At 57.7% G+C, this 13,953-nt stretch overlaps 4 protein-coding genes across 5 annotated transcripts; all 4 read right to left on the bottom strand.

The window, feature by feature from the left end:
- Nucleotides 1–823: 823 nt before the first annotated feature.
- Nucleotides 824–1,808, bottom strand: ABB37_05571 (hypothetical protein; the record flags this gene model as incomplete). Its single annotated transcript, XM_015803649.1, has 1 exon — nt 824–1,808. The coding sequence occupies exon 1, from the start codon at nt 1,607–1,609 to the stop codon at nt 824–826; it is 786 nt and encodes a 261-aa protein (XP_015657474.1). The 5' UTR covers nt 1,610–1,808.
- Nucleotides 1,809–2,321: 513 nt separating this feature from the next.
- ABB37_05570 (putative ethanolamine phosphotransferase) lies at nt 2,322–5,254 on the bottom strand (the record flags this gene model as incomplete). The annotated part of the gene is made up of 1 exon (XM_015803648.1): nt 2,322–5,254. The coding sequence occupies exon 1, from the start codon at nt 5,190–5,192 to the stop codon at nt 2,322–2,324; it is 2,871 nt and encodes a 956-aa protein (XP_015657473.1). The 5' UTR covers nt 5,193–5,254.
- Nucleotides 5,255–5,979: 725 nt separating this feature from the next.
- Nucleotides 5,980–9,302, bottom strand: ABB37_05569 (putative mitochondrial hypothetical protein; the record flags this gene model as incomplete). The annotated part of the gene is made up of 1 exon (XM_015803647.1): nt 5,980–9,302. The coding sequence occupies exon 1, from the start codon at nt 9,061–9,063 to the stop codon at nt 5,980–5,982; it is 3,084 nt and encodes a 1,027-aa protein (XP_015657472.1). The 5' UTR covers nt 9,064–9,302.
- A 1,265-nt stretch (nt 9,303–10,567) lies between these two features.
- Nucleotides 10,568–12,321, bottom strand: ABB37_05568 (putative mitochondrial fumarate hydratase; the record flags this gene model as incomplete). Of its 2 annotated transcripts, none has more annotated exons than XM_015803645.1 (1): nt 10,568–12,321. In XM_015803645.1, the coding sequence occupies exon 1, from the start codon at nt 12,215–12,217 to the stop codon at nt 10,568–10,570; it is 1,650 nt and encodes a 549-aa protein (XP_015657470.1). In that variant the 5' UTR covers nt 12,218–12,321. The 2 variants fall into 2 exon arrangements, with proteins under 2 accessions (XP_015657470.1, XP_015657471.1); XM_015803646.1 differs by having other exon boundaries at nt 10,568–12,316.
- Between the last annotated feature and the right edge of the window lie 1,632 nt (nt 12,322–13,953).

Raw genomic sequence — 13,953 nt, 5'->3', positions numbered from 1 at the left:
GCGAAGAGTAAAAGAAACGCAAAGGGTGAATATAAAGGAACGAGAGGAGGAGAAAACAGAGCAACTTTGTAGGCGTGTGCCGCAGCTGCAGCCACCGGTAGACGCAACGTACAGTGCCGATGGACTGCGCTGCACGGGCTGCATTATCAGTACCTTTCTGAAAAGGAATAGCGTCAGTAAACGCCTGCACGTTTGCACGCTGCACGCATAAAACTGTCACCGAAAGCTTTAAATAATTCTATTCTTCTTTGCTGGGGGGATATATAATTACGCAAGCGTTTGCCGAAGACGTGTCAGACCCGTTGCGTCGCGATTTCTTCTGAGCAGCACGCGGTAGAGCAGCACGCCAACTGGAGCGGCTCCACAACCGTGGCAGGAGGGCACCATTGGAAAAGCAACGAAAAAGCATAGGACGAATGTGACACCTTGTTTTCCACCTACTAACGCCTTCAATCTTTACAAAGGCGATCAAAAGCCTTTGCGGGCTGCGCACACGCCGTTTTCTGGATGGCTGTTCGCATACCCATCGACGCTAATGCGCATCTTGAAGCGCACGAGCGAACCGTCGCGCACTGCGCCTTTTGTGCTGAAAGGGCGGAGGAGAAAGCACACAAATAACGGGCGACGCAGTGACACTTCTTTCGTCACCGTGAAACAGTGAAAAGAGAAGGGGCAGCATCACCATCACCTTCGCTCACCCGCCTGTTTCCTCTGAAACGAGAACCAACTACGAAAACGGCGACAATAGCAGGAAGTAAAAGGAACATAAAGAAGGGGAGGGGGGGGGGGAACACAACTGCACTGACGGTGTTTACACCGCGTGCTACCGCTGCGCCGTAGATCGCGGACGCTGCACCGTGGCCGTCTCTCTCGTGTAGTCGTTTTCGACCGTCATGTCATCCCGCATGCTGGCGTAGTCCATCGTGGACGTTCGCTCCGTGTCTGCGCCCCGCTGCAGCTCCACGTTGTCCAAATCCGCCGGTTCATCGCCGCCGTCGGCGATGTGCTCATCGTGCCAGCGCACATTGCGGTGCCGCTGCGTGTTGTGCAAGTAGTCCCAGCGCATCGCAGCAAAGTTGCGCCACCGCGGACGCCGCCAGCGCTCCGTAATGAAAGTAAGTTGAAAGAGGACCAGCATTCCGAGAAGCCAATACATCACCAGAAATAAGATCTGCACAGTGATGTGCCGCACACACTCGGTGCCGGTGTCGCGGACAGAGAGCTGCGCCGCCGCGATCACCCAGACCAGCTCACACACAAGGTAGAAAGCGTAGAACAACATCAACGGGCTGCGGTACAAGACGCTCGCCTGCGAGGCCTCTGCGGGGATGCCACACGCGATTCGGCGGCGTATGTGCATCATGGAGGTGACCGCAAAGATCATGTTCACGTAGCAGTGCGCCATCCCGAGCGAGATCCAGATGGTGGCATTTTTGCTGCACGTTCGGCCCAGCACCTCCGAAAAGCTCCACACCAGCAGTCCGCCGTTGAACACCGAGGTGAACACGGCGAAGAGGGCGGAGGGGCGGTCAGAGGGCAACGCCGCCGCCCGGCTCCGCTGCGCGACGTCTCGCAAGCGCAGCCACAACCCCTGGATATACGCATCCATGCTTCGGTCGAAGTGCGCGTGTGCGTGCGTGTGAATGCGCTACGACAGCAGCCCGTCAGCGGAGTAAAAACGGTAAGCGTGACAGCAGCCCTGACAACCACCACAGAAACCAAAGAGATAATAATAGCGCACTGGAATAAAAATTCACGTGTCGAAAGAGGCGTGGGCTAACGACTTCGCCTGCCCCTCACGAAGAGCTGCGAGAAAAGAGAGGGAGGGATTAGGAAGATTACACAGGAGTACACGTATTGACACGTATGAGGCGACTATCAGAACCAGCAGGAGACGCATCACCTCCCTCTAGGACATAGAGGGTTAAATGCGAAAAAAAGAAATCTGTGCCAAAGAGGAATAATAGCATAGCACGCGCAGGACCGCCGCCGAGAGTGAGCGGCGGAGAACACCACACCTCCCTCAATTACGAACTCATTCCTTCTTTCGCAGTACACAGCCTCGAGGCATATCCGCTGTGGGACCACAACACGCCGGATTGATGCACTGCATTGAACCATTTCGTCCGCTGTTGTCTTGATTACCTTCGACGGTCCAGTACGACGCCTGAGCACAGCCGGGCGTTTCACATGGAGTAAGAGCCGCGGTGAGGCACACACAAACACACACACACACGAGGGGAAGCGGAAAAGAAAGGAGGGAAACAACTGCACAGGAAGGGAGAACACCGCCCTTCGGTTGTCGCGTGCCGCAGATTGGGCTAAAACACGGTGACTGAGACGAGAACGACGCCGGAAGTCAGCAGTGCGATGACCGCGTCAAAGAGCAGCTTTGGACAGAAAATGGGAAACAGCATGAGGTGCGTCTTCTGAATGTACCCGTTGAAACAGGAGACGGCGGACTGGACAAGGAGGAGATACAGGTACACCGCGAGGACAACCGTGGTGGCGTCTCGGCCTCCACCGTCGTCGGGCAGGTTGGTATTCTCGTGGGTTGTTTGCTGTGCCGCGGTGCCAACCGGAGTATCATCTACCCTCTTCGCCCTTGCCACCGCCTCTTCCGCTGGCGTAAAGCGACGCAGCCGCCTGTGCTCTAGCTGCGGCGACACACCCAAGGCCAGCGGCACCAACATAAATGCGTGGAAGGTGCGGCTCAACACCAGCACGGCACCGAGGTACATGTTGTAGAAGGGCATGCCCACAAAGGACGCATTCCAGTCAATCGTGTTCAGCATGCACTGATGCCCCTCCGCGAAGAACACCACAAAGGCGAAGAAGTGCAGCGCGGTTGCCTGCGTCAGCAGCGGCGCTGCCCGTAACACGCGACACAGACGCGGCAGCACCACGCCGTAGGTCGCCGTGGTCACCGCCGTGGCGACTTTGCCGTTGCACAGGGAGCTCAGCCAGAGGATCAGCACAAGGTATCGATACGGTCGGCACGGCAGGGTGCGCGGGGCTTTCGTGGTCGCAGATGAGTGGGAAGCAACTTTGCACCAATGCGGACACACAACGGCGCACAGGAGAGGGAGGGTATGGTGGGCTACCGGCACGTGGTAGACACAGGCGACAGCCACCGCCGTTCCGCCCACCACCGGCCACGGCACCGCCCGGGGATACAGCGCGACCCACAAAACGCTGGCGGTAAAGATGCCTGAGCGCTCAATTTGAAGAGCGGCGTGCGCGCTGACGAAGCGATCTACGGCGCTTTCCGTTTCCACCGTGTGCGTGATGTGGGCTCGGTAGCGCAGCAGTACCGGTACAGCCAGGCGAAGGCCCAGGAGCAACACACCCAAGAATGCAGCGTCGGTACGCCGTAGCGCTGCCAAGAAGGACGTCCCCCAATGTATGCAGCGAGAGCAGCTGCCGGCGGGCCGCAGCCCACTCTGCTCCTCTTTCGGTGCCCCCGTCATCTTCACAGCCGCCATCACACGCGGCACCGACAGCAGTAGCAACAGAGAGCACAGCAGGCCCAGCAGCTCCGAGTCTTCGTTCACCACAAAGCTGTTGGAAAACACGCTGCACAGGCGCAAAACCAACACCAGCACCGTCCACGTCATCAACCACCCACTGCGACGCGGAGAAAGATAGGTGCGGATGGTGGGGGACCACAGGAGCGACATCGCACACAGCAGCAGCCCGGTTGAGCCGATGAACATGCCAGAGCGATGCATATCCGTGCGTGTGCGGCGGGCGTAGTAGCTCATATCCGCCAGCCGCTGCGTCACGGACGCCCCGGGCCGCATCCACGATGCATCAGGTGGAATTTTCATCGCAGACTCTTGAAAGTACCGCTCCAGCTGCCGCAGGTTGCACTGCTCCACCGCCTCCACATTCGTCGACGCGTTCGCTAAGGTCAGGACTTCAGGGATGACGCGGCCGAAGCTGGAGTATGGGATGGGTCGCCCAAGCAGCACCGCCATCGTCGCCGTCACGTCCACTTGATAGGTGGCCCCGAGTTTGTCGAGCGGCACCCCCGCCGCAGCACGGCAGCTCCGCAGGCGATCGAACTCCGCGTCAACGCGATCCCTCCAACGCTGCTGCAGAAGTTGTCGCGCCCTCCGCAAGTTAGCCGCCGTAGAGGAGGCAGTGGTGGTAGAGTTAGAGGAAGGCGTAGGGGCCGCGCTGCGAGCACCGGGGAAGTACTGTGCGAACAAGAACGTGTCTGTCTCCTGCGCCGAGCCGCCGCCGTGGTCGCCGCTGTTCGTCATGCCGTGGTCGCCCATCACGAGCAGCATCGTGTGCATCGAAGTCGGCCGCTCACGCAGCAGCTGACTCACGTTGCGCAGCATCTCGTCCAGCTGTCTGATTTTCCCCTTCATGTACGGATTGTCAGAGTCGACGCGATGGCCAATGTGGTCGATGCCGAGGAAGTGCGCCACGACAAGACCTGCATGGCGATCGAAGGCTTCTCCCGCAGGTGGTGGTGCTACCGTCGCCGCCGCTGCCACCGCCTCGCGCGTCTCCCTGCGCAGCACTTCGTAAACCTCACCCAACACGGCATCGTCGTTGGTGTCAAAGTCCGCCACATCAAACGAAGGGACGCCCACGGCGTGCTTCCAGTGCCGCTTCGTGGGTGTGTTCGGGAACAGCTTCTCCCACGTGTCATCGCCCAGCAAAACTGCACTGCCGTTCATCTGGCCAATTATGCTGTCCAGCTCGATCGCATCGCTGTTGAAGTTCGAGCCCGCTTCTAGAAAGGCTGGCATCGTGCCCGTGGCAATCGCCTTGATGCGCTGCGCCGTCGTCGTCGGTGTGTCGGCCACGAGAAAGTACGCGATGGAAGCGTCGCTCTCCGACCGCAGCGACTCCTCCATGTAGTGCAGCGTGGGCCCGGTGTAGCGGTTGTCTGCCCAGATCGCGGCGAGCGAATGGTCGCCGTGCACGTCGCACTGGCCGCCGGTCCGCGCGAAGGGCCGCAGCGCGGAGAGGACGAAGTCAGGTCGCATCGCGTCGATCAAGATGAGCACCACCTGATCCACCGGTGTGGCGACGGTACCGGTGCACGGCTCAGTCGCGAAGTTGCGCATGACGGTAGAGGTCGACAGCATGGAGGTGCAGAACAATAGCACGCTCGCGGCGTAGAAGAGAACCAAGACGAGCAGTGGCCATTGCGCGAGAAGTCGCGACAGCATAGTATGGACGCGGAAAAATACTATATATATAATAATAATAATAATAATCCCTTTTAGAGGCTTTGTAATCCGTTGTTTTCCGTTGTAGAACACACACACGGAGTTGAGTGATAAGCGTGAGGAGAACATTGGGGGACATATAATATTGAACTGTATATCAAAGAGAGTTTCAGAGGAAGTGCTATGCCATCCCTTTCAAAGGTTTGAAATGCATGCAGTATCCACGACAAGCAGTCCAGAACAGCGCGGAGACACAGCGGATGCCGTTCGCAGCATGGGACTTGCCAGTGAGAAAGCGGAGCGGCTTTTTTGACTTCTCCACCTTTGCCGGATTACTGTGGCCGCAAAAGCACCGTCTCCCGTCAGACCGAAGTGCCGAACTCCGTGAAACGGCCGGTAGGAAAAAAGAAGCCTTGCTGATGTCCTTCTCTGCGGTGCGCAGCGCACAGTGTCTCCGGCGTTGCCTTCAAAACACATTTTTTTTTTACAAAAGAAAAGAATGCGGCAGGGGCGAGAAGTACGTAAAAATACGAATTTAAGTTATGTGAAGAATACGCCACGAACAACAAGAGGAGAAACAAAGGCCGAACACCACGCCGCGGTGGCTGAACAGCGGCACACGGCGACAGCAATCATCAAACCCAATTCATCCATTGTGTAACTCAACACCAAATCAACAACAGAGAACAACTTGTCGTACAGCAAGCGAATCGAAAGAGACGGGAGGAAGGGGGAGGGGGAAGGGGGAACAACGCAATCCGAGTGAACTCGCTGTCACTTCCGCTGCTCAACGACGACGGTTCTGCTTCATCTCCCTCCAGATATTTCGCCGCTTCACCTCCATCGAGCGCATCGCGGTGCGGATCTTCGCCGCGTTCGGGATTGTCATCTGTGTCTGCCGTACCGTCTTCTGACGCGCGTGGCGCACCGCCTTCGCCCATTCCTCGGCCGAGATGCGACGCCGCGAGTCGACGTGGCCTCTCAGTGACTCCGCATTTTGGATCTTCGCCCCGAAGATCTCTTCCAGCTTCGCTTCCGCCTTCTTCTTCATCTCCTCGTCGCGGAGCATGTTGCGGCGCTGCTTCACTTCATCACGGGTGAGCTCCTCCTCCGGCGTCTCCATCAGCGTCATCGGGTCGTTGTACTGCATCGCCGTCTTCTCCACCGGCGAGTGCTTCACATCGACCAACGTGTTCGGGAAGTCCACCTGCGGGTGGCGGCTGACCGCGTAGAGGGGTACGTCGTGGGGAAATAAGGAGCCGCTCCTGATGCGCTTCAAGAGCTTCCAACCGCCCATGTATTGCCACCGCATCGTCGTGTGCCGGCTGACGTTGTTGTGGTCTCCGTAGAAACGGCGGTACACCCGCGCAGTGACCAAGTCGCCCTCAGCGGTGCAAAACGTTGCTTGGATTTTGCCGCGGCAGGTTGGGTCACGCACGACGCGCAGGTACGCCGGACTCACCCGCATGACACGCCGGCGCATGTCCTCCAACTCCGCCCGCACGACCAACATCTCGTTTGGCGTGATGGCGCGCTGGCGTTGGTAGCCCGCATCGACGAAGGCGCGGTTGAAGGTGTGCGTGGCGGGTGGAAACTGCAGCGGGTAGATGAGTTTGTTGTAGTGCCGCCCCGACGTCTGCACCAGGCGCGGGACATCGGTGGGGATGTAGCCGACCTCGCCGGTGCCGACCGCGCCTCGTTGCAGGGCCGAGGAAAGGGTGGCGGACGGCTGCCCGGGTGTTGATGTGTCACTCGCCAACTTGGCCGGTGCGCCCGTCGACGGACGGTGCAAGGCCTCGTCGCTCAGGCGATCAAACACGACGTCTTTCACACCGAGCGAGGCCTCGTAGAGGTGGCGCTGCTTCGCGTCCCGCCGCAGCACACTCGCCGCCTGCTCCGCCTTCACCTGCGCCTCCCGCCGCTCCGCCCGCTCCGGCACCAGCTCGTTGCGCGCGAAGACCATGTACGAGATGGGTTCGATGCCGACCTTCAGCGGCAGGTGCCGGGCCCAGACCTCAATGAAGGTGGCGCGGTACTGCGCCTCGGTGGTGCACAGACGCATGCGCTTGCGCTTCACACCGGCCTTGCAGTGCCGCAGCGGGCAGCGCTTCTCGTGCGGGCACGGCGCCACAATCGTCGGCTGCCAGTCCCACAAGCCAACGTCCTTCTCCTCCAGCACGGTGTCGCGAGCCTCCATTAAAAGGTTGAAGTTGTGCAAGTTGGAGAACTCCACGAGCACCAGCACCCCCTTCGTCATTTTCCAGAGCTGCTGCACGAGTCGTTTGCGGTTCGCCGAGTCAGCCACCTCGCTCAGTGAGTAGGCGGCCACCACCAGGTCATGTTGGATGCTCTCGTCCTCCGGTAGAAGGTAGCGCTTCCACGATACGTTCGGCACATCGTCGTGCAGCACCATTGTTCCAATCTCCATCATTCCGGGGCTCGGCTCAATCGCGGTGACATCCTGCAGCGGCTGCAGCCGGCGGTGCGCCCGCTCATGCGCGGAGTCGCCCTCCAAGTCCACCAGCCTCTCCCACCACGTGCGCTCCTTCGCCGCCGCCGCCGCGTCCGCTTCAGCTGGATCACCGTCGGCCTCCTCCCCTTCCAAAACGTCGTGCAGCTCCTCCGTGGTGCTCCGCCGCTCGCCGAGCGGGTCGTTGTCCTCCCACTCTGTCCCGTCCACCACCTCCCGGTGCCGTGCATGCGCTTCGCTCACGAGACGCCGCTTTTTGTTCTCCGCCGCGTTGGCAGCCACCTGCGCGATTTCCTTCCGAAGATCCGCCGGCAGGTCCGCCGGGTCCACCTCGCCTCGCTCGAGCAGCGCCGCGACGGCCATGAAGCGCGCCTTCTTCTTCTCGGTGTTGTTGCGGCTCAGACGCTTCAGGTCGTAGCGGAGCTCGTGGAGCTGCTGCGACTGGGCGCTGGTGTTGCCCGTCATGGTCTGCCGCATCGAGCGGTAGAGAGGGTAGGCGAGGGCGCCCGGGTCGTACACCTCCTTCGCCACTAAGATCGCCGTGCCGGTGCCGGTGCCGAAGTCAAGCATCGACTTGGGCACGAAGTGGGGTAGTTGCTTACTCAGCTCGAAGAACACGCGGTGCATGCCGGCGTACATGGCAGCGCCGCGGAAGAGGAAGTAGCCAATGGCGTCGTCGGTGGAGTACATGACGGTGCGGCTGGCCACCGCATTCGCCGTGGCGAGCTGCCGCTGGAACTTAATGAGGCGCTGGCGGATCTTAAAGCGCAGCTTTGCCTGAGAGCGGCTATCGGAGAGGCGCAGGTCCTTGAAGTTCTCGCCGGTCTCTCTCCGCTCAAACAGCTCGCGCTTCTTCTGGTTCAGCGTGTCAGGCTCGCCATCCGGGATCATGTCGGCGGGCTTGTCACGCATCGCAGGGGGGCGCTCCTCTCGATTGCGGTACTCAATGATCGGGATGATGTCGCGCAGGCACTGCCGGATGAGACCCTTGTCCTTCAGGCGGAACACCTTCATAAAGGCGGCCTGCATGGAGGGCGACATCACCACCACACCGGGGCTCATGTCGCAGAAGTCGTCTCGCACGGCCCACTGCCGCATCGCGGGGCGCCGCTTGCACATCTTCTTCAGCATTTGGTACTCGTACGACATCTTGGCCGCCACGTCGATCACACGAATGCGCCGCCGGCCGTGCCGCATCTTGGCACTGAACTGGCCCCACGTCTCCTTGCCCTCGAGGGTGGCACTGGAGCCGGCCTGCTGCCCCGACTCGCCGGGCTGGTGCATCGCACCGGCGAGTACGGTGCCGGCTGCACGAACGGGAGTGTTGGTGGCAGCTGCGGCTGCAGAGGAGACTGCGAAGACACCTCGATGACTCGCCGACCGCAGTAAAAGTCGCAGCATCTTTTCTTGGCCTTCTATTATTTACTTAATTAAGTGTAATGAACAAATTGTGTTGTGCGTGTGCGTGCGTGCGTGCGTGGGTGTGTTGAGGGGCTTCAGAGAGAAACCTGCGCGACACGCTCCCCTCCACTTTCGATTCCAGACAAGGAGTGCCACGTGTTCCTTTCAGTCTTGCACCGCACAACGCGCAGCGCGACGACGGCGGTGAGGGAAAGTACAAGCAAATCGGCTCTCAAGCTGATCAGCACAGCAATAACGACACGATGTTGCGTTGGACGAGCACCCAGGATCAGCATACATAAAGAAAACAGGAGGGAGAGAACAAAAGGAGCATGAGAAGTGGAGCTGGGCAGATAAAAGTCCGCGTTTTCTATTGGCTACCGAATACAGCGTAGGCAGCGCGCTGTCCAAGGGAGGGTTCGAGGCCTCCATGGACAATTCCTTTCAGAAGGAGAAGACAACACTACGGAGCAACAGCACGGGAAAGAAAGATATTTCAGATTAGAAGCGAAGCCCCGCACGGCGACTAAGGAGTTGAAAGGGTTTTGTTTTCTGTTTTGCAGCTTTTGATGATAACAAAGTTGTCTTCGGTGCATACATTCCTCTTTAAGTACTAAGTGGTAAAAAACGCTCAAAAATAGAAAGCCATGCGTATAATGCGTTCTCATGCGGAATAATAATAAAAATCTGTTGTGGCAAAGACCAGAATAGCGTTGAGAGCAATTAATAAGGCAGAGAAGGAAAGCATGTATATAAGATTTCTCCCAGTAATGGGCGCGCTTGCTATTCTACTTGACAAATCCTACTACAAGAAATGAGCACGAAAGGCGGTCAGCGAACAGATCAGCACAAACTTGTGTCGCTGGCAACGTGCACGACGCGCAGCAGCAACACGCAAATACGCAGCAGCCGACGAAGGAAGCGACGACGGCAGAAACATGTTTGCACGTTTCTCCCTTGGCCAGACCCATACCCCGCTTCCCCGCCCGCGACAGCATCATCCACGTCAACGAAACTACTAATAAGTACGGAGAACACAATCAACAACATGAGGAAGACAAAAACAAATATTAATAATTATGGGGGAAAAGAAAAGATGTGTGTGGTTCATACGAGCGTAAACGTTTTCATTTTTTTTTGATAAACAGTTAATAATAATAATGATAACCGCACACCCCAAGAAAGACAAAGGCTAAGGCATGTATATACACTAGGGAATACGAAAGAGAGACAAAGAGAAGCGCGGGCGACCGTGACGAAGCAGCATCAGCAAGAAGTTGTTCCCTGCATTCGTCAGGAAGAAAGCAAACGTGCGCTGCGGAGAGTGGTGGGTGTGGGGAAGTTGAACACGGGCAGTGAGAGCGGGGAAGAAACACACGTGAGGCGGCGAGGACAGCAGTCAACTTGCATCGTCAGCAGCGCACCCATGGGTTTCCCGGCCTCTATCAGCTTGTCATTTGGTGTGAGTGTGTGTGTGTGACGATTCGAGCACATACACATTCATCTACAGCTGCTTGAAGAAGTCGTTGCCCTTGTCATCCACCACGATAAAGGCGGGGAAGCCCACCACCTCAATCTTCCACACCGCCTCCATGCCCAGCTCCTTCATATCCACGCACTCCACCTTCTTGATCGCCTCCGTGGCCAGCACCGCCGCCGGCCCACCGATGCTGCCGAGGTAGAAGCCGCCGTACTTCTTACAGGCGTCCGTCACTTGCTTGCTACGGTTGCCCTTGGCCAGCATAATCATCGAGCCGCCCAGCGACTGGAAGAGGTCGACAAAGGGGTCCATGCGACCCGCCGTGGTGGGACCAAAGGAGCCAGAAGGCAGCCCTTTCGGCTGCTTCGCCGGCCCTGCGTAGTAGACGGGGTGGTCCTTCATGTACTGCGGCAGCGGCTTGCCCGCCTCCACCATCTCGCGCATCCGGGCGTGGGCGATGTCGCGCGCGACGATGATGGTGCCCGTCAGACTCAGCCGCGTCTTCACCGGGTACTTCGACAGCTCCTTCAGCACCTCCGACATGGGCCGGCTCAGGTCCACCTCTACCGGTGGTGTCTTGAGAAGCTCGGCCTCCTTGACTTCCGGCATGTACTTGGACGGCTCCGTCTCCAGCTCCTCCAGCCAAATCCCGTCCTTGTTGATCTTGCCAAGGGCCTGGCGGTCAGCGCTGCAGGAGACACCGATGCCGATGGGCAACGACGCACCGTGGCGCGGCAGACGAATGACACGGGCGTCGTGGGCGTAGTACTTTCCACCAAACTGCGCTCCCATCCCGATGTGCTGGCAAATGCTCAGCACCTCCTTCTCCATCTCGAGGTCGCGGAAGGCGTAGCCCGTTGTCGCGTCCGGCTTGGTGATGAGGTCGTCGTAGTACTTGCACGAGGCGTACTTCACAGTCTTCATCGTCGTCTCCGCACTCGTGCCGCCGATCACGACGGAGACGTGGTAGGGCGGGCAGGCGGCCGTGCCGAACATGGCCAGCTTCTCCTGCAGGAACTTCCGCAGCGACTTGGGGTTCAGCACCGACTTCGTCTCCTGGAACAAGTAGGACTTGTTGGCCGAGCCGCCCCCCTTCGCCACGAACATGAAGCTGTACTCCATTCCTTTGGTAGCGTAGAGGTCGATCTGCGCCGGCAGGTTCGTGCCGGTGTTCTTCTCGTCGAACATCGTCAGCGGAACGTTTTGGCTGTAGCGGAGATTGCGCTGCTGGAAGGTGTCGAAGACGCCGCGGCTGAGGGCCTCCTCGTCGTTGCCGGGGACGAACACCTGCTCGCCGCGGTAGCCCGCGATGATGGCCGTGCCGGTGTCCTGGCAGCCGGGCAGCACACGCGCGGCGGAGATGTTCGCGTTCTTCAGCAGCTGCAGCGCGACAAACTTGTCATTGTCGCTCGCCTCTGGGTCATCGAAGATTTTACGCAGGCAGGCGAGGTGCGAGGGGCGGAGCAGGTGCTCAATGTCGTCGAAGGCGGTGGCGGTCAGCAACGTGAGCGCCGCCGGGTCTACCTTCAGCATCTCCGGCAGCCCCGCGCCGGGCTGCACGACCGCGACGTGCTCCTTGGACAGCAGGCGGTACTTGGTGTCCTTGTGCGACACTTTGGAGATGAGCGGGACGTACTGGAACTCGGCCAGTCGAAGGCCGACACGACGAAACATGCTGCTGCTGATTGTATCTTGCCGTGCACAGTGAAAAAATATATATATCTTTTGAGGTCGTTCGCGAAGAAAGCAAAGGTTCTTTTCCTCCTTCAAGCTTCTCTTGCACGGTTTGTGAAAGCGGCAGGCATCGCGTGAGGCGGGGCCAATGCGCCACACCCACTCACACAAAGGAAAAGAAAAGGTATACGAGAGATAGAGAGTCTTCCAGTGGGACGCCGGGGGCCCTTCAACACCGCCTTCGAGCAGCGGCCTCCGCTTTGCAAGTCCGCGCAAAAACAAAAGCAGGAGCACTTGCATAGTACGCAAATCGAGAGCCTATCTTCGTACAACGCGATGTTTGAACGCGCGCAAAAGTACCTTGAGCGATCAGCACAGGTAAAGAGAGCGGCTGGGGTGTTGATGGGCGCATCAGGCGAACATCTGCACGATTTCCTCTTTCCCCCTGCCACGCTGCTCGGACAGCTTTCATGGAGGAGTCCTTCATCGCTTTCGGTTTTACTAGCTGACAAAAAAAAAGATGAATCATAACAGCTAACAACTCAAGAAGACAAATAATAATGAATTTATGGGGAGTAAAGCGCTCCGAAGCAACTCGAACCGTTATACATACACAAGGGAAATCTCAGCGCCAACACGGGCATAGAGGAGGCGAGAAAAACAACTCTGAAAAACCAGCTGACCACATCGTACTTCTCTCCTGGGTGCCATCACAGACGCACCTCACAAACAACCAGCGCAGAAAAGAAAACAAGAAGATTTCAAGCCATCACCTGTATTTGAACACCCAGATAATAAGCTGCACTCAAACCGGTTTCCTTGTTGTTTACACTAAAGCTATCCTAATGACTTCTCTGCAGTTTCGCCTCCCTCTTTGAAAGCACCCTCACAGTGGCGCAAAGGAAGCCTCAACAGCAGAACGAAGAGCATAGCGTCGTCGTGCAGACGTGAGAAAAAGGAAAAGCGACGCGGACCCCGTTTACGCTGCCTATCAGCGCCATGAGAGAATAAAAAAGAACGTAGGGGCTTTCTATCGTGGCGTTAATAAACACGTAAAAGGGTTGTCTGCCCACTAGCGTGGAAACACACTGCAGAAGGGCGAAAACACATTGCGGAGAATGCCGAGAAACACAAGTTTCAGCAGGGCAGAAATCCTCCACAGCGAAAAACACAAAAAAATGGCGCAGATTCGTTTAGAATGAAAACAGTGAGCACAAGCAGCCAAGATGTGGCTGTACTTCTGCAGCACTTCGCAATACCCCTCTCCTCCTCTCTCCAATTCAATCAGTGAAAGACAAAACAACGGCGCCACCGTGAGAGCGCTTCGTGCGTGTTTCGTTAAAACATAAGTGGCCTGTTAAAAAAAACTTAAATGCACACACACACACAGACTTATCTTCCAGCAAGAGAAATCACAAAATAAAAAACAAATATTGATAGGGTGTGCGGCAACGGAGCACAAGGCTTTGTTTATGTGTCGTCGAGGAACCACCGCCTGCGACGCTCTTCTTTTCCAAAGCCACTGCCCCCTCATCAACACACGACTCTCTCAGCACTGTGAATTCAACGTGCCGTTCTCTTTCATCTTGTGTCTTTCTTTGCTGGGACTTTGGGCTTAGGAGTGGATGCTCATGATCAACGGAGCGCTGCGTGTGTTCGAAAACGCAGGAGAAAGAAAAACAAGACGTTTAGATATGTATAACACCCCAGAGGAGGGGATAGAGCACTGAGAGAGG

This window comes from Leptomonas pyrrhocoris (assembly GCF_001293395.1).
Source record: "Leptomonas pyrrhocoris isolate H10 chromosome Unknown, whole genome shotgun sequence".
Classification (NCBI taxonomy): domain Eukaryota; phylum Euglenozoa; class Kinetoplastea; order Trypanosomatida; family Trypanosomatidae; genus Leptomonas; species Leptomonas pyrrhocoris.
Note: the sequence above shows the minus strand (reverse complement) of the source record. Positions and strands in the feature narration are given on the sequence as shown.